General features: G+C 46.0%; 1 protein-coding gene and 1 pseudogene across 1 annotated transcript; both read right to left on the bottom strand.

Annotated features, from left to right (window-relative positions):
* LOC144155182 (uncharacterized) overlaps nt 1-6520 on the bottom strand; it is a 45079-nt pseudogene extending 38559 nt beyond the window's left edge.
* A 3377-nt stretch (nt 6521-9897) lies between these two features.
* On the bottom strand, nt 9898-16874 carry LOC144155177 (uncharacterized). Its single transcript, XM_077686464.1, has 5 exons — nt 16145-16874; nt 15281-15415; nt 14172-14369; nt 12794-13054; nt 9898-9914 (listed from the first exon to the last, which is right to left on the bottom strand). The coding sequence occupies exons 1-5, from the start codon at nt 16872-16874 to the stop codon at nt 9898-9900; spliced, it is 1341 nt and encodes a 446-aa protein (XP_077542590.1).
* Nucleotides 16875-22914: the final 6040 nt, after the last annotated feature.

The following is a 22914-nucleotide window of genomic DNA, read 5'->3' as shown; positions in this document are numbered from 1 at the left end:
ACCATTTTTTCCTAGTTTGAAGTTGGTACCATTTGTTCCGGGGCCATTTGTTCCGGACCATTTTTTCCGGGACCATTAGTTAAGGAACCATTTTGTCTACGACCATAAGTTCCTGGGCCATTTGTTCCGGAACAATTTATTCCGCGACCAAATGACAGACAAGTTTGCTTAATTCATACGACTACTTAGCTCCAATAAAGGCGATGCAATTTTACTGTTAACTTTAAAGGGACACTGAAGTGATATGTAAACATTGCGGGATTACTAGCGCAAATTGTAGTCCGGAGTCCCCAGGCCATGTTTCGACCACTCTAGGCGCGTTTACGCGATTTTATTTAGTAGAAAAACTAATTCGAAAACGCTGTCCTCCTCTCTTTACGCTCGCCCATTTTCTGTGGCGTTTTCGTGTGACGTCAGGAGGGGATGAGCTGGCAATTGGCTGCGCCACGGCTGCGCTACTGCACGGCTCCCCGGCCGACAGAGTCAGTCGGCCCAGCGTTTCGTCCGCCGGCCGCCGGCGGGTCGTCGCAATCAAGGAGGTTAAAAAAAATTGCTTGGTCGCAATTCGTTCGCTTAGTTGAAACGAAGCCAGGACACGTTTGTGAATGGAAGAATGTGCCTTTCTTTACTTGGTTTGTTTGTACACTGTATCTAGCTCCAAGTCAAGGTCGCTTCACACAAGCGCTGCACATGCGACGCTTCGCTGACTGGTACGCCAGTAGGAAAATATAAGGCCTCTTGAAGGCGGGAGAAGAGTCAGCGAAGTCAATATAGGTACTAAGCAAATAAAATCAACTGATATTTTTACCGTACAGCGTAAAACTAGGGCGCGGGAAGCACTTTTTAGCGCTGGGCGAACAAGCACAGCGGTCAGCAGCACGACTACGCATCTGCGAACGCTTTTCCGTCTACGAAATGCAATTGCTAGACGTGAGCTACTGTGGAAACTCGGGCGACGCTTACTGCACGATCGCAGTACAACAAATAGTCACCTAAGCGGCTTGAAATGCCAAAACTAAATAAAAGTGTAAACCGGTTGTACAATATATACCCTATATTAGCATGGCCTTCGCGTCGCGCTCCGTAGCCTAATAGTCTGAGGCGCTAGGAATTCACGGCAAATGTTTTGCGGGTCACGAGTTCGAATCCCCGCGGGTACGTGCTTTTTTTTTTTTTGTAAGTTAACTTTTTTGTTTTCCGCCGATGTTTTCTATATTGAGTTCACCTTTTTTGGGGCCGCAACGTTCATGGCTACACGAACTAGTTCACAAAACGCGCGCAGGCTGGCACTGGCGCGCTAGCGAGTTCTCGTTGGCGTGCTGTTGCCATAAGCACCGACTGCTTGCAGGCAGTGGGCACAGGCCAGAATGAACAGACCCTTGGCCTGGTGCGAACACGCTTTTTACGATACAGGCATGAGGGAGGCAAGCTCCAAATATGGGGGAAAAGCGCATGGCATTTGAACGTCTGCGTTGAGGCGGATGGCGTTCATCCACTGCGGAGGCCTCGGCTAGTGATTACTACTATTCCAAGATGTCCTGGGAGGCTTATCTTATGCATTTTACCACCGACAACATGGCGGAAGCGCGGTACGATGATTACTGAGATATTGAGAATGCCCATCCAACAACGCCATCGGTTGTGTTTTACAGAACCGAAACCGAAACCGAAACTTGTTTGATTGCTAACCTTGGGCATCGTCCAATCACGGTGCCCCCTCCTCCCAACGTCAAAGCCTTAGTTGGTGCGGCCGCCGCAAACCGCGCATGGTAGTTTTTCTTCTTTCGCGCTTTGTAAAATAATTACCGATTTGTCAACCGGATAAACGATGAAAAGTGTGCTAATTTGAGCCAGTCTACGCAGTGCAAGCAAAAACGGGAGCTTGACAAATTCACTTCAGTGTCCCTTTAAACAACTAGATCAGATATCGAGGAATACAGATGAAGTAGTGATGATTCGCGACCCACCTCCTCGCCCAGCCATGTTGACACATGGGCTGGTTTATAGTTTGGTTATACATCTGGTGGCCGCAGAAGGAGGAAGTGCGTACGCTACGCACAGTTTTCATGCTACATTAATTATCATGATTCCCCTTTGTTAAAAAAACATGAACTTGCCCACCCAATGTGTCCCGAAAAAAAAAAAACTGACGATTATAAAGTGGAAACCCGGGAGGGTTGAAAATTGTTCATGACTGCATACAACTGCGCTTAAAAACCGGTCGAGAGATGGCAAACACACAAAGCAGTTTTCCTGCGTTGTGTGTGTTTCTCGGCAAATATAGAGAATCAAAGACAGAGATGTAGTACATAAGTATCGCCAGGCTTTCGCCTCCAAAGCATGTAAGCAGACGCAAGTGCCCAAGGAATGTTTACCTCCATATCCTTTCATAAAACAAATAAATGTAAGGCAATACCAAAAATTATTAAAATACTTCCCATTTGCCTTCCTTGACATTCTTGACTACTGGCCACCATTTATGCGTGTGTTTGCACATACCTCTGCCCCGCGACGCCCCCTACCGCATTCTGCTGCCCGTACCTCTATACTGCAAGCAAGCGGCCTCAGACCAGTCCCAATGCTCACTGTCGAAACAATGTCACTGAACTGAGTATGGTTGCTTGGACAAAATTACGTAGGTATATACGTAGGTATATACATATATTTGCTTCAGTTTTTTCACTGGGTATGCTACTCTTTGCAAGCATGTCACTCTTGCAAACCTGCTCAAAATATTTTTTGGAAGCTCGCATTGTACTGTTAATAGCTTCCCATTGAAGTAATTTGCCTCCTTTTTATGAAATAAATAAACAGGACAATTTCAAATGGGCAGCAACAATTATCGAGCGTTCGCTGCAAAGGTAGTTACTTTTTATTTCCAGGTCCGTGAAATCGTAGTTGTACCGCAAGATTAAGAAGCGATATGCAGCCTTGCGTGGAATAGGTGACCCCCTGCTGTTTGGGTGCAGTTCACCGAAACACGGATATCAAGAGCAACTAACGATGTCAGCGAGAGGCTGGGTTTTTCTGAATAAGCTGCTACACCATTTCTCATCTTAGCTTTCCAGCAAAACCTTTTGATATGTGATGTAAACTTTCATCATTGCCCCCCAGAATTTGCACAACCGTATAGTGTACATAGGTTCCACTAAGGAGGACTACCACAGGTTGTAGCCCTTATGCCGCAGCATGACCAGAGCCAATTGCACTAAGCTTTTTCAGTAATTAAGGATGCCCTGTGTGCCCCATGTGGTCGAGTAGGAGCCTTCGAGGTGGGTCACTTTGACTTTGAGGTCTCGGCTATATCCCCCTTGGACGATCCCTATCCGAAAAGGCAGTGTATTTCAGCGCCATTTTTGTGCTGAAATCCGCTGAGAGCGATGGTTTGCGCTGCTGGCGCCGCTGAAAGCCGCTTGCGCTGCTCAGCAGCGCTTCAGCCCCGCTCAGCAGCGCTTCAGCTCCGCTGTCAAGCAGCGTCACTCGCGCCGGAGTGGCGTAAATGTGCTGAAATGTGCTGTTGGCGCTCGAGCCTCACTTGTGAACAGCGCTTTCATGCCGCTGGCGGGCGGAACGCTGGCCCCAAGCGGTGCTGGCACTGCAGTGTGCGCGCGCGTGCTGTGCGGTGAAGCAATGAAAAACTTTGCGTGCAGAAACTTCTAAAAAACGGGCAAAATTTTCAACTCTGCCCTTATTGCTGCCGCGGAAACAGCAGCCGCTTACCAATTTAGCACGTGCGTAGGCACGTGGTCACAAGGATGTGGTACGTGAGAAACTTCGTTGCGCCCCGGTCTATAATTAATCGCTGCAACCAAACGACGGCGCCTGCGCCGGCAGACAACGCACGACGGTCGATTTAAACCACGGAGCATGAATACGGATAGGAGGGGATAGGGCCGGCCCATTGCGGCAACGATGGGCGAGCGGCTGATATACTGTCACAATGAAAGTAAAAGCGAACTACAAAGTTTCGTACCAGCGAAGGCGAAGGAGACGGAAGCGAATCGTCTTAGCGCGAAAAAGACACTACACACAGGACGGACGGGACGATCGAGCGCTCGTCCCGTCCTTCCTCTGTGTGGTGTCTTTTTCGCGCTAATTAAGGCCGTGTTTATTAAAAAAGATGCACCAACTCGCGCAACAAGTTCTTCTAGAGACGGAAGTGGCACCTAATGAAGCAGATAGCGGCCACAATTCATTTCTCAGCTGCGCAGTGAAATGCCTAACGCGGAGGCGGCGCAATTCATTCTCTCGCGGCAGGTGCCGCTGGCTTATTAACCTGGAGTTCACTGAAAGGTAGGATTGCACAATTCATTAAGCATTAATGGTTACAGAAACTCCCAACAGCTAAGCTAGATAGCAGGAGAGACAAATGTAGCAATGGGATCCTCTTCTGAACAGGTCCTTACGATGTGACAGGGACTTGTGGGCAGCCGCCAACCACAGCCGCTGCTAGGAAACATGACTGTACAAATGTAGTACGGCCGCCAGTTTCATTTTATAGCATCCCTTGAATGCCAAAATGTAGCAAACCCACTAAACACTGTTTTTAGTATTTCCCTTATTACGTAATTGCCAACATCAAGATTCGAGTTGAGAGACATTGTCGCTATGAAGGATGACAATAAGAACTGAACTGCCATTATGCATAGAGGACAGCACAGTGCTCAAAATGAAGTGTATATATAACGCTTTCACGTTCCCATACATAAGCAGTCAAGAAAGGTTTTTTTGCTCGAGTTTGCTATACCACTTAGGCAGTTCTGTTTATGAGCTCAGTAACAAAATATTTTGGCACACTGAAGTTTGTCTATGTGCGCTGATGGTTGAAGACTCGCAATATTAATTAGTGACTTCTTTGCAGCACATCTGCACCCCTTTCTTTGCTTTTATTTTTCTTTTCGTGTGAAATGCTTCAATCGCCTTTTCTTCTACACTGTGTATGTCTTTTCGCTCTCACTTTTTTGCATTATATTGCCGATTTATTCAACAAGGAGACCGACACGTACATGCCACTACCTCCCAAAAAATCAGGGTTCTGCCCAGCTGGTGCACATACTAACGGGAAATTAGATTGAGGTGTCAGGCGACACGCACTCTACTACTTCTACTTTTCAAGTTCATAGTTTTGTAAATTTTGTGAAGCTTCCACACTGCCTAGGCCTCACAGTTCTGAATTCCTTGCCAATCCCCCAAGTGCATATGTGCCACGAAGAGAAACACGACAGCGCTGGCAACGTGCAGAGATCTGAGATGGCACAGTTGTTGAAGCATCATGCTGTTACTATGTAACATCAGATCACACACATTTTAAAGCAAAGCTTTACTAACCCAGCCAAGCCAAGTTTCAGCGTTACCAGCAATTTGACCTTTATTTGATCACAACTGTGCCGTAGCCTAGGCAACACCTCACCACTTGCTGCACCAAGCTTCACTGCTGCCAGGTGTGCTAGCCGCCGCTACCAACTTTCTTGGCACATGCACTCTCTGTAGCTAGGCCGCTGCCTGACAAATTCCAATTCCTTCTGTGTTCCCCCCTCCTAAAAGAAAACAAAAAAAGCGGGGAACAACACCCGCACCACCAAAACTATGGCAGGTTCACGTTTACAGCCAATCAGATATAAATGAACAGGGGCAAGCACCCAAAATGTAAATTAAAAAAAAAAGAATTACTCAATTCATAAAAAAATGACAATTACATGAAAATCCAAACACGAAAAGAGCACTGCAGTCTGAAGAGGCCCTAAACTCTAACACCCATAGCTGCTAGAGGCACTATCCGTATTCCCGAATTTATGCAGTCTGTCTCCACTGCACGGTCCAGCTACAGAGAAGCACACCCCGAAGAACAGTATCGCTGCGCAGATATGAAGATGAGCACAGGCGGGCAACTTCATCACAGGCAGCAACCACCCACAGCACCTAAATTTCATTAGATGAGCCCTCAAATGAGGACCACAATCGCAGAGACACTCACTACACCCTTAAGCAACACACATCACTTCAGAGCTGTTTATGAGCGCGAGACATCCAGCATATTCTTGCTCGCAAAATCGATAAGCTCGATGAGGATTTGCACGGCCCGGTCCAGGGCTTGTCACAGATGTAGAGGTTCAAGGGACAAGCGGACATGTTTAAGTCGGGTTACAATCGGTGCTCCCTACTGCAATCCCAAAGGTAGTGGCTCACACAAGAGGCAAGCTGTCCACATGGACACCTGTTTTCGGGGATCAAGTCGATCATGTGGAAACAGTGCAGGGAAGGGCCTTGTCCAGTAATGATGTAGGCGAGTTGTCTGGGCGGAGGAAAACAGCGCGGTATAGTGAGTGTGCTGGGAACTCAGCGAAGGAAGTCAGTGTCAGCGTTGTCGGTGTTCCATCGCTGCTGCCACTCTAACCGACCAGTCCTCATAAGCCTCTCCGTCACATTGTTCTATGAAGCACAAAGAACATTGACTCACCTTTGACTCCCCACGCACCCGGCCAAGAGAAGTGCCGCACTCACTTAGTGTGAACTTGGCCATGGATTAGAGCTCGAACCATCTTTCCCGGAGACGCAGGCTTTGAGCCAATGCATGTCTTCCCACGCCTACCGAATGAGTCATGCCTGACCACCAACATAGGCAAAGCCGTCCTACCTATCTTAACGATGAATGCATACCTATGCTAAGTAAAAGGTTAACAAAGTGAAACCAACGCTTAAATAGGCCATGCCAAGCTTTTGCTTCACAAATCCAGGGTTAGCTGAGCTAAGCTGGAGCCTTTTTTTTACTTACTCTCCCTGTCAATACTTTCTTGACCAAATAACAACAATAATAGAACTTTTTCGTAGAATGGGGTACTCCAGGCTTTCGTTTTAAAGGGAATGTGAAGCCAGTAAAGCACAACAGGACATTTAGCAATTTGTTTACTCCCCTGATCAACTGAAACAAGTCCATAACAGGAAGTATAGGCCATCAAACACAGCAGGGCTACATTCTGTGGAAACAAATTTTTATTCAAGTGCAGGCTTAAATTATGGTTGCCAAAAAGTGTAGTGCTCTCACAGTATTTGCTATCATATGTAGTACACTTGCAGAATTTGACATCATAGTTAACTTACAATCTCCCATGGCAATACACTTGTACAAACACACAGGCTTGAAGACAAGGTTGCTAAGACGTACTCACAGCCATAAATGGCATACTTACAGTATTTTACACTATATTTACAATACAACCTTGTCCAGTGGCAACACACTTTTACAGCCACACAGGCTTGAAATAAAGGTTGCTGGAAAGTACACTCATCACAGCATTTACAGTCATATATGGTACACTTACGGTATTTTACACAATATTTACAACACAATCTCCCTGATACATTTTGCAAAAGGTCGCAAAAACAGTGTATGTTTAGGGCAACTACATTTGGAGCATATACTCTACGCATGCGAGAGTAAGCCTGACCTTTCTCTACCCAGTTGTTGGGGAAGGCAACAGTGGGAAATGTATGAGTGCTGAAATCTGCTGTCCTGCCATAATCATTCACTCCCATGGCCGTGCATTTCTTTACCGTGCATTCCTTGTGCATTTCTTTACAGAAAAAAATCACTGAACTCAATAAGCAGTGGTCCCGGGTGTTCGAATCCTGGACCAGGACGAATTTTTCTTCAACTGCGAAGTTTCTGAGAAAGCTGTATAGCTTTCCTTTGTAGCCGTCTGGCTGCATTTAGGTGGATGTCAAACTTTCCTTCACAGAAACTTACTCCACCTTGGGGATTTCCCCTAAATCTGGTCGATTAACACCTGTCCTTCACTTCGAGCTGTTGATCAATTCGCTTTCGCGCTACTAACGACTAGCCTCCTGGTTAGCTCAGTTGGTAGAGCGACTGCTCCGGTTAAGCAGTGGTCCCGGGTTCGAATCCTGGGCCAGGACAATTTTTCTTCAACTGCGAAGTTTCTGAGAAAGCTGTATAGCTTTCCTTTGTAGCCGTATGGCTGCATTAAGGTGGATGTCAATATTTCCTTCACAGAAACTTACTCCACCTTGGGGATTTCCCCTAAATCTGGTCGATTAACTGCTGGGCTCTGTTTGGGCGCGTACCGCCGCGTGACTACAGTGGCTAGATAGTGTGACCCCAGGCAAGCTATGACAACAAGCTGAGTCCCTAAAGTGCTCTGCACTTATAAGATCAACAACAACAGAAACAACAACAAAGAAAATGAACTTATGGGCACCTAATCCCTTTCAATGCTGTTGGGCATCAAGCACAAATAGGCTTTTTTTTCTTTGCGAAACTCGACAAAAACACAGCTTCTCAACACATCTCGTGGTGTTAAGATTGTGGGCACACCTGAAGCAGACAAGAAACATGGCCTAATGTGGTCGGGAAATGACGCAGTGTCCAAAAACAGAACTTCTCGGCATAAGAGCAAGCATTTGTGCCCTCCCATAAACGATGCTCGCACCACTTTTTCGATGTGGAAGAAACCTTGGGATGCTTCCACAAAAGTGCTATCACTTTTAATTGGCCTTTTATATAAGGCACTATGATAGACTTGGTCGTCAAAGATGAATCTGTCATAGCACTCAATGGCACCATAGCCAGCCTCCTTCAATAAGTCACCTTTAGCAACAGTAAGCTTGGCATGCATGTTGTGCCCCAACAGTGTAGCCCCCTCCTCATGAATTGCATTGGAGACACGAGCATGGCCCAAAAAAAGTTTGCACGTGGCTCTTTCATCTTCGGTGATGTCTCCAGCTGAAACAAAATTCTCCAGACACTGTCCCATAACCACACGCTCAACAATCTGATGGGGTAGACCGTTAGCTGCTGTGATGGACTTGACAAGCTTTCCATTCCCACCTTCAAATACAAACGTGGAATTCGCCCACAGAGGACCAAGGTTTTGAACATTTGACGCCAAATGCAGCAAAGAGTGCACATTGAACACCGGTGCTGCAGGTCCGTAGAGCACTTCGCAGCGTTCAACAAATGACAACAGTAGCCGATCTGGAATGAATTAAAAAGGAATGTTTCAGAGACATGGGTATGCAAAAAGGGGGTGTGGCCCCCTTCTGAATTTTTATGAAGGGGAAGAAGGAGGGGAGAGAGTCATAAAAGGGTATCGATCAAGGCCACCAACCCTGCCGATCATCAGAGAAATGTTATTGGTGGCTATGTTTTTATCTAAAGCCACGCAATTAACTTATACAGCTTCTAAGTTCGCACTTGTTTACAGCTACATCGTATTTGCACCTCTTTCTTCGCTTTTATTTCTTTGCTGTTCTGCATTCAGTATTTCGACTGGCTTCTTCTTTTTACTCATGTACAATGTTTAGTTGTGACACGGCCCGCACTATTCGACAACTTTTACATTTCCTGTTCATAGTTTTGTTGTGAACTTTGTGAAGTGGGCCCATCAGCCCCTCAAGGCAAGCTTCAGAATCCCGGCCAATGCTAAAGTGAGAACGCGCAACAAAACAGGGGATAATGATAACTTTTGTTCTATTGCAAACGTGCCGAGATAGTACACTGGTCACACATTGGGCTGCTATGCTGTGCTACCGTGGAGACCCTAATCAAATGCCACCGCAGCACACACATTTTTTTTTATTTCTTTACCCCTTTTAAGTGGCAGGACATGTCTTTGACCAAACAGCAAAGACTGTTTTTCACACATTGGCACACTTAAGGCTTTCACATTTAAAAAAAAATTAAAGGGGTCGTGAACAGATTTAAAAAAAAATAATGTTGTGTGTGCGTATTTCGAACTGTGAAACCTTGATAAACAAACTGTGCATAGTAGTTACGCTGGACAATATCGGCAAATGGGTAGAAACACGCAGGTACGGTTTCTCCAAGGATTTTTTCCTCGAGTCGTGAGGTGATGTCATGTTAAGAACTAAAGAAACCAATCATAGCTCCCCCTCATCTGCACATGTGGGCGTACAGCAGGCTTGCAAAGAGTCAGATATGGCTACAACATCGGTGCAACCATAGAATTTGCCCACAATTGAACGGGCAATGTCTGATCTCTGAAACAACTGATCAACAAGGTCGAACTCTCAGTCAACAATGTGGGTGAGTGGCACAGGCAGAGGCAACCAGTAAACTGGGTATTTGTAAACTGTTTATGCTGTTTCCCCCTAGTCTAATCTGTCGCTCTTTAAGCCAGTATTCTTGCTCAAGCTTGCTGATGTCCATAGGCGTGCGCACAGGGGGGGGCAGCCCCCCCTAATCATCTGAAGGGGGGCGCAAAATTTGCCCCATACCTTGCCGATGTAACACATGAAAGTAAAAATGTCTGCTCAGAAATATTTTGTGTGTTGCAATTCCATCGCATTGAAATAAAACTTTGATAACTGTCCCTCTTTGCACTGCGTTCGGACCGCTGGGCCTTCAGTGGGAAGTTGTCAGGAGTTGCTGTAAGGGAGGGGGGCAGCGGTAAGACTTTGCCCCCCTAAATCGAGAACTCTGCACACGCCTATGCTGATGTCTATCTCACATAACCTCTCATGTGAGTTACGCAAACGTGAGCTTCCTGATATGACGAGCGAAATGACCTAAAGCTTAAAATGGGAATTTACTGTCTGAACACGTTTATCTAAGGAACTCCTAGTTGTCAGATATTAACACCAACCCATCTTTTACCCTTCATGTGTAAAAATATTGCACGTGAACCAGTGATACAGCGAGTCGCCAAGCCCCACCATCACGCACTTGGATTGATTCCCTTGTTTGCAGTGAAAGAACATAGTTTTGTCAACTGGATACCCTCCCCTATGGCTTACTGCAGAAGCGTTCTACAGTAAGTTGGCAGTTAAAGCTCTAGATAGACAAGAATTTATGAAAGCAAACCGGAATGCTGGGCTAAATATAAAACGGCTTTTATGCTGCAGTTTGAGATGCATGAGCACCCTGAATCTGTGGTCCAGTGAGCAAAGTGTTCGACTTCAATGCAGGCTGGCCCGGTGGCTGCACGTTCGAATCACACGCGAGGCACCTGCTTTTTTTTTTGCTAGAGTGGCTTTGCATTGTTTGACATGAAGAAGGTAATATTTGGAAGAGAATTCCCCAAAATATGGTGAACTACGCCAGGGAAACTGAGTACAATAAGCCAGTAGGTCTGATTTCTGCTGCAACAGTTGCCAGACAACTGAAGCAGTCACGCCGCTGATCGTGTGGATGGAAAAGTATATCGGGCAACCAACAAAAGGAGGCAACATTTTTAAAATGTTGAGTTTACAGCTTTACAAAATACTATATACAAAGAGCGTTCATCTCTCAAATGTTGTTAACAAGACGTCACTGCTTGTTGCGCTGCCGACCGACAATGCACACATGGTTGCTTGCGATGCGCCTGAGAATGAGCATTTCAAAGGTGTCTCCGAAATTCCAAAAGCAACGAATTGTGAAAACATTTCGTATTTATGTTTTTAAAAGATTGTTCCTGCAGATACAATTAAGCAAAGGCAAATGTACGTTCTGTTCACCACCCCTTTAAGAGTAATCATTGATTGCAGGGTATAACGCGCCAACGCAACGCAGGCGATAAGGCACGCCATAGTGGAGGGCTCCGGCTTAATTTTGACCACCTGGGGATCTTTAAGGTGTGCCAAAATCTTGTACACACGGGCGTTTTTGCTTTTCACCGCCATCAGAAAAGCAGCCACGGCGGCTGGGAACCAAACCCGCATCCTTGTGCTCAGCAGCACAACGCCTTAGCCACTGAGCCACCGTGTAAGAGTAATCAGTAGGCTGGCTATTTAAAATAGGGCCCAGCTTCAGCATTCAGTACATTTGCTTTGTTTAGTTCTGACTTTTTTGTTCTTTTTATTATGCTCTAGCAGATTTTTCTTCTGTGCGGGTGGTCTAGACCTTTCTAAAATAAATCTTGCATGTATGACTGGTTTCGGATCACAAATCTTACAAGGCACCTCAGACGCTGAAGGTCCTAGTATAGTACTGACTAACATGTGCAGATAAGAATTTTCACCATAGCATGGAATCGTTCCAAAAAATACTTCTAACACAATCACCATACACATATTTTTCTTAAGGATGGCTGCGTGTAAACTTTTAAAGATGGGATCAACTACAGTACACACCTTATAATGGTAGTCCTCTATATGAAATCTCGCTTTATTTGAAGTATTTAATAGTCCCCCACTGCAGTGCAGAGAGGCCAAACCTTCTCCACTTTTAGCAAAGTAGTATTACCTGTTGATGACAGTTTTCTATTGTGAGGACTATGTCCTGCAAGGGTTTATTGTACTTGAAAATGCAGAACGTAAATGGCCAGTTTGGTTCAATGCACTTGTGAAGACAACCCATTAATTGCATAGAGTTCCAGCAAATATATCTTTGGAAAGATACCCGGAAAAATACACAGCAAGAAATAAAGTACAGAAAACTGAATATTCCACCATAAAGTGTCACTCATGCCTACAGCTGCCATCCTGGTGTGATAGTACTGATGAAGCAATCAAACTAGTTTTCAACAGCAACAGGTATGTCATTCAATACTGGTTTAGTGAAGACAGCAGATTCATCTAGTTAATGGCAATAAACAAATGAGCTTCGTTTAAGATGAGTTCCTTTGAGATGATTGCATTATCTATCGTCCTACTTTTTCCTCCAATTATGAATAACAGGTGAGGGCATTACCTGAACACACAGTTCACTGTCAGTAGCATTCAAGCCTGCTTTTCTCTGAAGTAAATTTTGTAAAAACAATCAAACCACATCAAATAATTCTGTGAACCTCAAATGACACCACTATCTAGCCCTTTCTTGCAATCGAATTCCTACCTGCGCGGGCAATGTCGTTTGTGGACAGCGACTCTCTCAGGAGAATGTGAATAGCTTCAGAGAGCTTCGCCAGATGACGCCAGTATTCCTGCGGCAGCACACCCTCAAGGCAAGGGAGAACATAGAAGAGCAGCCAGCTCCTCCACTCGGACGCCTTCCAGTTGCTTCTTTCATCGAGGGATCGAGGCAGCCGTGTTACACAATGAGGTGGCTGGATGGCCAGCAGCCGGTCATTGACCTTTTTCAGTTTCGGTGGATCACCTGCATATAAAAACATTGAGCGATAATATTTCTCTGTTTTTAAAAAAGTATTACCAAGTACAGTCTATGCCTGTTCCAACAGACCCTTTTAATCTGAAAAAAATATGTCTGCTGTTCTTGAAGCATGCAGAATCCAAATGACAAAGTGGGTGGGTGGGGGGGGGGAAGGGGGGGGTGTATATGAGCATCAAATTGGAACTGGAATCAGTATTGCTTATAAATGCTACTGATAATCAACTCTTTTTACCTACATGCAGCATGAAAGTTTTCAAATCTTAGCACTGCTGCTTACAAGAGTCCTAGCCCATGCAGTCAAGTACATGGAGATGCACGCTAAGCTGGGCAAATAAGGCAAGAATGTAATCAGCAGCAATTACTACCTAGCTATAGAAATCAGTCCTTGCCAATAGAATTTGCCAAGGACCCTTTGAACACTTCATGCCAAGGCAGGTTTACCCACAACCGTTTTTCAAACAATTTGGATCGCTGCCCCACGTTCTTAAAGCCTGCTTGCAGGTTTTTTATAAATGATCACATCTGGCCAGTAAAACTCTTGATACGAAATCTGATGAAGGTCGGCTGTGGAAATGGAAGTTAGATCAGCCGGACTGCACTGCCAGCAGCCGATTGCACACAATGGACGAGAACCATCCTCCCATTTGAAACAACTCTTACCCTTTTTATCAAATGGAAGAGAATCGATGCTGCGTGGAAATAATAAATGCCAAACTTCACTGAACTTCACCTCTGTATTACAGAGAATGTTGCGTGATGAGAGCAGATTCGACCCCTGGGTGCACCGCTTCGTGCATTTCAAAGCACTTTTCTTCAATCTCACCAGAGCCCCATTTGCTGGCGGCATTTTTGTTTTTGACACGAAGTTGACCGTCTGCTTAGACAGGCCAATTCTTCTGGTGATGTCGTTTTGTTTTTTGCCATAATGAACAGTGTTAATTATGTTCACCTTATCTGAGTGACATCTACTACCCTGTCACTGCTGGATCTCCCCACAATGCGTTTACAAGAAATGGTGACCACTCAAGTTAAAAGTAAGAATCTTCCTGTCCATTGAGGTAGTCATTATATCTAGGGAACATACTAAAAGCATCTTACGTACCAATGTAAAATGGTGCTTTGCCATTTGGCTTGGTAGGTGGTACTTTGTCATTTGACTTGGTCGGCGCTGCTTTGTCATTTGACTTCGTAGGCACTCCTTTGTAATTTCCTTTGAACATGAAGTCTGTCAGTTGTTTACAAACCCCCTGAAGCACACAGTGCATGTAGTCAACACTGACGCCGGAGACCAGGTTGAAACCTAAAAGAGATGAATTCAAAGCCGGTAAGCAAAGCAGTGAGTCATACATACTGTGGCTGTGCCATTAAATTTCAAAATATTTTGAAAATTACTATTTTGAAATTCAGTTATTCTGAGCTATGTCTACTGCATAAAACGGAGAAAGGTTTTCGTCTTTTAAGATGCTGCATTTAAAACAACAGAGCATCAAACTTGTATGTCGTCCTAATAGCCCTTTTAACATTGCACTAATTGCCAAATTTGTGAGTATCCAGTGTTTCTTCAAACCCACGGTTATTTTACATTTAAAATGTCATGTGTCAAGGTAACTACCAGAGAGGCACGACACTTTTATGCGGTCTACTTATGGCCTTATCTTGTGAAATATTTTAAATACGGCATTCACTCTGGATTTTACAACCATCAGACACATAGCTACTGCAGCGAGACGTCTATCAATTACCTGACACTTTTGTGTCCTACTAAACTAACTACTAAACTAATCTCAAACACATTGAAGGTATTCAGCAATTACATTGCACTTGCATATGCATTGCCATGAAAGCTACGCTTAAAATGCCTTTCCCAAGAGTTTTGTTTCTGCAGCTGGCACTTGTAAAATCCCCAGCTTCACTGGGTAGCTTTCTAGAAATTAACAGTAGATTGACAGCAATTTGTCGTACTATTCTGCAGAAAAAGTATGATCTATGCCGCAACATTTAGCTCTCAACAAACAGATCATTTGCTTTTAATCCCACGAGGTCAGTGGGGGATAAAATACTTCACGTGAATTAAAATGTCTAAAAAAAACAGCAAAAAGGGATTTCACCTCCAAGCCCCATTACAGAGCACACACCACAGGATTTGTCGTATGCTTCAAACCAAACTGTATTCTTCCTCACAACAACTATAAAACATATTTCAGTACCTACCTGAAAGGTTTATTAAGGCTGATGGTCCTATGAAGCCATTGAACCAGTCATCTGTCACATATGCCATATGCATGTCTCGCAGCACGCCGTCATGTGTTCTTGGTTCCATCAGTTGACTGGTATACCGCATGCTACCTGAAATTATGCAGAAATGACACAAAAAATTGTCCACTCAGTGCCAAAAAATGTACAAGATGAAAAAGAGTCCAAAACTTTGAAAAAAAACCTCATGTCATTACCTGAGTAGCAATTATGCACGTGGCTAATGCAAGTTCTCTCACTAAGTGTAAATGTGGCTACGTGCACAGTACAAAAATAATACACAGCTTCATTAAGAGACCTGCACAGCTGTAACATCCTCTCCCACGACCATTCCAAACAAAACTTCCTGATTATAGCTGTCACTGTTCAGGAACGATTTACTTTTTTTTATCTGTTAAGCATGAATCTCAAAGCATGTTACATCAAGCATAACTGGGTCCGACACTGTAAATCGAAGAGCCCTACAGTGCAGACTTTTTATAGTACTTAGCATTCCCTTAATACCTCCAATGGCAACACACACTTTTGGTATGGCTGCTGTAAAAGTTTTTTTCAACCCAACGCTAAAATGCCTTGCACTAAACGAAAATAGTAACATGTTATTAAAGCTCAATTCAAAGCTGCTCAGGCCAAAAATCCAGCAGAAATTCCATCTACAACTGTGCAACAAATCACACTAAAGCAAGCTCTTGCACATAGTTTAAAAAAATTGATGCACAAAGAACACAACTACGAGCACTTGCTCTGTACTTATGTTTTTGGCACTGTAATTTTGTTAAAGCAAAACACTACGAAACCCTACAAGCATAGTCTGATGCTCACCTTCTTGGTGGTCAGTCTTCGAAAAGCACCGAAGGCAACCGTGGTGCCCGTTAAACATCTTCATGTTTAACACAGCTGCTCGTGCAGGTGCATCCATTGCACAACACAGGACAAACACCCTTGAGCTGTGCACACAAGCTTGGTGCTCCCACACAATCGGCTTCATTGCAGTTACACCCGCCACGAATCTCGAGAGGAAAGCCTGCATGTTGGGGTGGGTGGGCCCAAACCAGAGTCCAGCCAATACAGGATGCTTGAATCTGGCAGCAGGTGGCAGTTCATTTAAAGTGAACTGAAGTGGCCACACGGACGTCTTGGACGATTTGAATACTGGACTTCCGTCTGTGTTCATGGTCAACGTCAAATCATCCGGTGTTAGTCCTTCCGTCTGCTGCAGATAACTGAAGGACGTCCCATTTGTAATGTCTGTGATTACATCGTCGCACTTCTCATTCCGTGCCGTCAGACCACCTGCAAGGTCCTCCTTTGTGCCTTCAATAAGCGTCTGTAGCTGTTTCCTGGTGTCAAGAGTGATGAAGAAGTGCGACTTAGCGTGCAGGTCTGATGCTGGCACTTTAGTATCGCAGACTTCGCATACGCAGTCACCATTCTGGTCTTCTTCCAACACAGATTCACATTGTACGCACCGGTACCAGTACTTCACTAGGTCGTTCTTTTGTGCTACCCACAGCTTTCTAAACATGTACTGGCTGCGCGGCAATACTTCCATACCGGCAATGTTATTAACCAGTTTGGCGAGGTCACATAGAGCTGTCCAGGTTAGGCCGTGCGCCACACAGAACGACATTGCCATGGCAGTTGCGCCAGCTTTGGAGGTCCCGAGGTTGGGTATCTTTTCCGTCGGCAGTTTCGAAAAGACGACGAAACTATTTCTTCCTCGCTTATCTGAGGAGGCAAGTCAGTTGCACTTTCCTCACACGCGCTGGACCAGTCGGCCACGTTCGTACTATCAGCAAGAATAGTGCCGTCCTGTAGCAGGTCGCCGAGTTCATGAGAGGGAAAACTGTCGTCCGCGGCAGGGAACTCCTCCACCGATCCATCTGAATCACCGCTACGAGATGTAGAGGCCCCGTCATTGCGCAAATCTTGAGGCGCCGATTGTCGCCGCTGCCTCTTCAGCCTGTCGTAGTACGTAGACTTGGGCACACGGAAGTCCTCACTCTCGTGGAAGTACTCGAGCTTCGCCTTTCTTTTTTCATCAGTCGCCATTGCAACCCCACACAAGACGTCCAGTTAGTCTGAGTCTTTCATCGTCGATTGACGTCGCGGAACGGCGCAAAATCGAATTCCTATCACTTAAGCACAACAGCAGCGGGCTTGATTGGCTCGGCCACTCCGTCCGTCACTGTCACTCGTGCCTAAGCTAAATAGATCACTCAGCTGGCTAACCTGACTCACGCGCGCTGCTCCCACCCATGGTTTCTCCAGTTTCTCCTATCGATAGAGTTATGCTTCTATATACCTTCATCCATGCGTGGAGAAAAAAAAAGCCCAGCAATTTTTTTTTCCCTTCACTCTGAATATGTGCAATAAGTGCTGACCTCTTAGATCCTCGACCTCACACAGGGTCAGTCTTTTAGGAGGCATTGACCGGGCACACAATAAAGTTGTTCTCTCTCTTTCTCTTTGAGAAATTGTTTAGAAGCCTAGGAAACTAGGCCAGCGAGACCACAGTATATTAGTGTAATGTTCTTTTTTTTATTCATAAGGGTTGAACGTCAAGCAAGGTAACAGGGAAGATCTGATACGTCATTTATTTCTTCTCGAAACAGGTATAGCATTTTTTTTATGTTTAAACGATAGAAAGACGGTAAAAGTGAAAGGCCCTCCGGTAATCGCATCGGACGCCTATTGTGGAGATCGTGAGCTGAATCTACCCGTGTGCTGGGCCTTTCGGTATGGGCCTTTGGCCTTTTCAGCACACCCCAGCCCTCCTGGGTTGAAATAAAGTATTGTTATTGTTGTTACCCGGTGGGGGTTTTCCCACTTGCCCTGCTAGGCCTGCCGCCACTCCTCGACAACATCCCGGGGATCTGTCATGGCCTATACGCTGACGACATAACCATGTGGTCGTCCAGGGTTGATGGGAGAGTTAGAGAGCCGCCTACACGAGGCAGCGGATGTGATGGCTGCCTATGCCAAGTCATCTGGTCTCAGCTGCGCCCCCTAATAGAATGAGCTGTTCCTGGTTTCATCACGCAAAACACACCCTCCAGGTTCGCCTACTATCACTCTACGCCTAGAGGGACATATCATTGCGCACTCTCCGACCGTGAATTAAGATACGGGGCATGATATTCCAGGCGGACCGCTCCAACACCCTTCTTATCAGCAGAATGGTTAATGCCTTTAGGTTCAGGTTCAGAAGCTTCAGGCCTTGTCCAGGCCTTCGTCGTGTCGAGGATTACATACGCTGTGCCTTACGCCCTGCTTAATGCCACAGAGCTCGAGAAAGTTAACATCCTTATCAGGAAGGCATACAAGCAAGCCATGGGTCTCCCGGCAAGCACCTCAACTGCACGGCTACTCCGACACTTGGCATCCACAACTGGGCCGAGGAGTTAATAGAGGCGCACCTGTCTAGCCAACGGTTAAGGTTAGGAGCAACCGAAACGGGGAGGTTTATCCTCCCATGCCTGGCGCTGTCAGCCCCACTCAGCCACCCACCTCTCCTTACTGGTAATGTACCCCACTCCACTAGACAATGCTGAATTGTGCCCGCCTTACCATACAATATGCACCCTGTGCATCACGAGGATCGCAGAGAAGCCCAATCCTGGACCATATTTTGGTTGTACAGAGATGCATCATCTACTGCCTACAAGGACACAGCCTGTTACTCTGGAAGAGCAGCCATGGCAGCCACTGTAGTTTTAAATAAGCAGCACAAATGCAGCATCTTAATCCCTGGACACGGCCCTCTCCAAGCTGAGGAAGCGGCGATAGCACTTGCACTTAGCCAAAGCAACGCCAAAATTATAATCTCAGACTCCGAGCAGGCGTGCTGCAACTTTGCCTACAGTCGCTTGCACGTCACAACACTTCGACTAATCAATCAGAGACCACCAACGAGACCAGTCAGGATTGTATGGGCACCAGCTCACAGAGGCATCCCTGGCAACGAGATCGCCAACCTCATGGCTCGCGATTTGACCCGCCGAGCCAGTGCTGATGAAGCCGAGACCGAGCGCATGCAACCTCTTGTCACATACCAGGAAATTACGCAACCCTATAGGCTGTCCTGTAAAACCTACTATTCACCCCACAAATCGCTACTGAGGGATAAGGAAAGATTATTGCGTGTATTGCGTGCCCTGCAGGTCAACACCTTCCCACATTCAACCAGACTTCACCTCTTTGACCGGACACACTTTTCTCCACTTTGCCGCTGCTGTGGAGAGCCTGGGACTCTCAGACACAGTGGGCGGCTGCGACAAGTCTACCCTAGACCCCCCCTAACATCCACCTTTCCACAGAGCTTTGGGAGAGGCCTTGGCCACCTCCGGCCTCAAAGATCAGCTTCGCCTGATCGAAAGGGCTGTCGACGCGGCCTGAGCTCAAGGCATCCTCGAAGGAGGAGACTTTTGTGAAGCAATTCCTTTATGGAATTAAAGTTTATTCTCTCTCTCTCTCTCTCTCTCTCTCTCTCCACTTTTTCTATCCTGCAAACATTTTTAAAAAACCTATGTCTGGTTCAAGAAGAAAATGACGTACCACATTTTTTCCTTGATTTCCATGCCGTTCATGACTGTACACCCTTATTTCTGTTTTCGTTTGCCGAGCCCCTCATTTTGAATTGTGTGTGTGTGTGTGTGTGTGTGTGTGTGTGTGTGTGTGTGTGTGTGTGTGTGTGTGTGTGTGTGTGTGTGTGTGTGTGCGTGTGCGTGTGCGTGTGCGTGTGCGTGTGCGTGTGCGTGTGCGTGTGCGTGTGCGTGTGTGTGTGTGTGTGTGTGTGTGTGTGTGTTCGTGTGCGCACATGTGTTAGCGAAGGCGTTGGAGATGGGAGAAATGGCTCACGTCATTGAGTGACTGAGAATGGGTCTGTTCACAGAAGTGAACTGGTTCAGTTGAACGGCTGAGCGGTTTATTAACCTATGTTAAACATAATATAAATTATTGCTTAATTTAGGTCCGGGAACTTTTCCTTGCTATAGACACCTTTCTTTTGTCACAGCGTCTGGTGTATTTGTACAGAAAAGGCCTGGCTTCACCGTCATTACAAAGGTTTTTATGTGTCTGGTATTTCAAGATCACTCTGTCAATATTTGAAGAAAAAACACAATCTCTACTATTGAGCTGAGACACTAGAAAAAATGACTCTGGAAAACACGATACAAGAGACTAATTTTAATACATGAAATGTAAACTGTAGTTTTTAAACAACCCTTTGCTCAGTTTATTCGAAACGAGATGGGCTTGCTTTTTGGCACTGATAATAGACGCAAAAGTTGCACACCAGACCCAGCTTGGTCGGCCGACACGCCTCTACTAACGCTACCGGAACGTGCCGACGTGATTCATCCAGAGCCATCTGGTTCAGCATGATTCTCTGATCGAGCGAGCAGCCGTTGAGCGGCAGTTCTTAGAGAGAGCCACTGTGCCAAAGAACCGCTCGGAGCAGGGAGCCAAGAACCGCCGCTGAACTGAGCGGCACAGAAGATCCGGCTCGTTCCTGACTCGGACTATAGCTGAGCGCAAAAATGTAAGTGCGGTGAATCATAAAGGTCACAGGAGTGTATTTTCTAATTACTTTTATAATGCATATGCAGTTCAGTCACTGCTGCCATTGCGGCCTCCCGATTTGCCTCTCGCAGCCGCGGTCTCTCAACCGCCGTTCTCAAAGAACGGCTCAGAAGATCCGGCTCTCCTGACTCGGACTGTCTGCTTACACGACAGGTGGCGCTGGAGGGATTTGGAAAATCAGCCCTGCCTGGCCCGGCAGTGCAGTTGCTTTCTTGCGGCGATAATAGATGGCGCAAAGAGCCGGCTCATTTGACTCGGCTTTTCGGCTCAGTAGGCCCTTCTTCCTCCGTGGTTGGCTCTGCTGTGGCTTGCCCCGTTCGACACGGATCACTGAATGAGCGAGAAGGGGCTCCCTCTCTCCAAAAGAACTGCAGCTCACTTTCACTGAGCCGCAGCTCACCTGCTCTTCAGAAAGAGCAGCTCAAAAGATCCAAACCGCTCCTGGGCGACGCATCTCTAGAAGGCGTAGTGGACGTAGCACACACAAAGCGGGGGACACCCGTGGTGATCTAAATAACAGAGGCGTTTTTTGTACCTGAACTGGCTGCACTGGTGTAAGCAGTGCAGCGTATGTTCATTTTCCTGCACTGGTCTGCATGACACTTGACTAATCTGCACCGGTTCAGAATGCACTTACAAATTCACTCGTCGTGGAGCCAAATGAATTGTTGGTATGTTGGGCCCTCTCTCACGCAATACTCTAAGTGTAAATATACGAATAAGTATATTTTAATGCTGACTAACCGTAGTCCTACACAATTGCATGACCCCAAACAGCGTTATGAGAGCTTTGGATGAGAGCATTAACCGTGGTCATATGCAATTGCGTGACCACGATCAGCGTTATAACAGCCTTGGATGAGAGCGTTGCACAAGGGGCTCTCAAATTGTATCTAGGAGTGTGAGCCCAGTAGAACTTGCCACACGTGGGGGGGGGGGGGGGGGGGGGAATTCAGCTGGTTTTCCCCAGTTGGACATAAAAAATTGAATTCAAAGTGAATTGACTCACATTTTAAGGATTAACAACGTGAACAAATCTCCAATTTTTAGTGGTCATCGGAAAGGGAAATGACAATCTCTAGACGATTCCTAATACCTCTAAAGAACATGGAGGAAGGAGCTTCAAGGTTTAGTAGCGAATGTGAACAAACAGCTGAAGGAATGCGGATTTCGGAAAAATCCCCCCCCCCCCCAAAAAAAGAAATTTCTGCCGTGCTAGTGCATACCAATGATGCACTAAGGCAGCTGGTGAGTATATATGTTTACTGCGGGTGCGAGCATTTGGTCCAAACACAAGATCCGAAGTATTTTGTTACTTTGTTCTTGCATTGCAGTTGTTACCCAACACCACGAGCTTCTCATCGCAAAAACACCAGCCCAAACAGATTACCTCAACAAATCGGCTAAAAAACAGCATGAGGCAATTTCTGAGCAGTGCCCTTGAGCACTGAGAAACGTGCCTTTGAGCTCATAATGTCATAATTTAGGCTGCTTTGCCACTTTCAATTGCAACAAGCAGGTTTTCTACCCACTGATATGTAGATCGAGTCACTGCACTTGCTGAATATTTTCAAATTTAGGAATGGAATGACCAGTGTGCCCCTTAGTAACGTTTATTATACAACTTGTATAGAAGGCTCTGCCTCCATGCAACTTGCAACGCCATTCCGGCCATTCTCCTCCTCCTGCTCCAACTCCTCCATGCGACTCGCGCGAGATCCTCCATTGCAGCTCGTTTTCTCCCATCCTTGGAATGTTCGCGTGTGTGCTGTTCACGGAGGATTTACAGCGTGCGGTGCTTCGTACGGAGCTGATTAAGGATTTTCACCCCAAAAACGCGACCGATTTTTCGAGGCAAAGAACAGTTTCTGCGTACTGGCGCAGCGAAGCGGGCGACGTGGAGGGATTTTATCCCGCGCACGTGACGGCACTGTCAGGTAAGCGAATAGGTTTTCTTGCTTGGAATATGCCCGTGAAATAGTACCAAAGTATATTGTTCTATAAGT

Source organism: Haemaphysalis longicornis, unplaced genomic scaffold (genome assembly GCF_048455015.1).
Source record: "Haemaphysalis longicornis isolate Haplotype H1 unplaced genomic scaffold, Haemaphysalis longicornis Haplotype H1 scaffold_1, whole genome shotgun sequence".
Taxonomy (NCBI): Eukaryota; Metazoa; Arthropoda; class Arachnida; order Ixodida; family Ixodidae; genus Haemaphysalis; species Haemaphysalis longicornis.
This window is presented reverse-complemented; position numbering and strand designations above follow the sequence as displayed.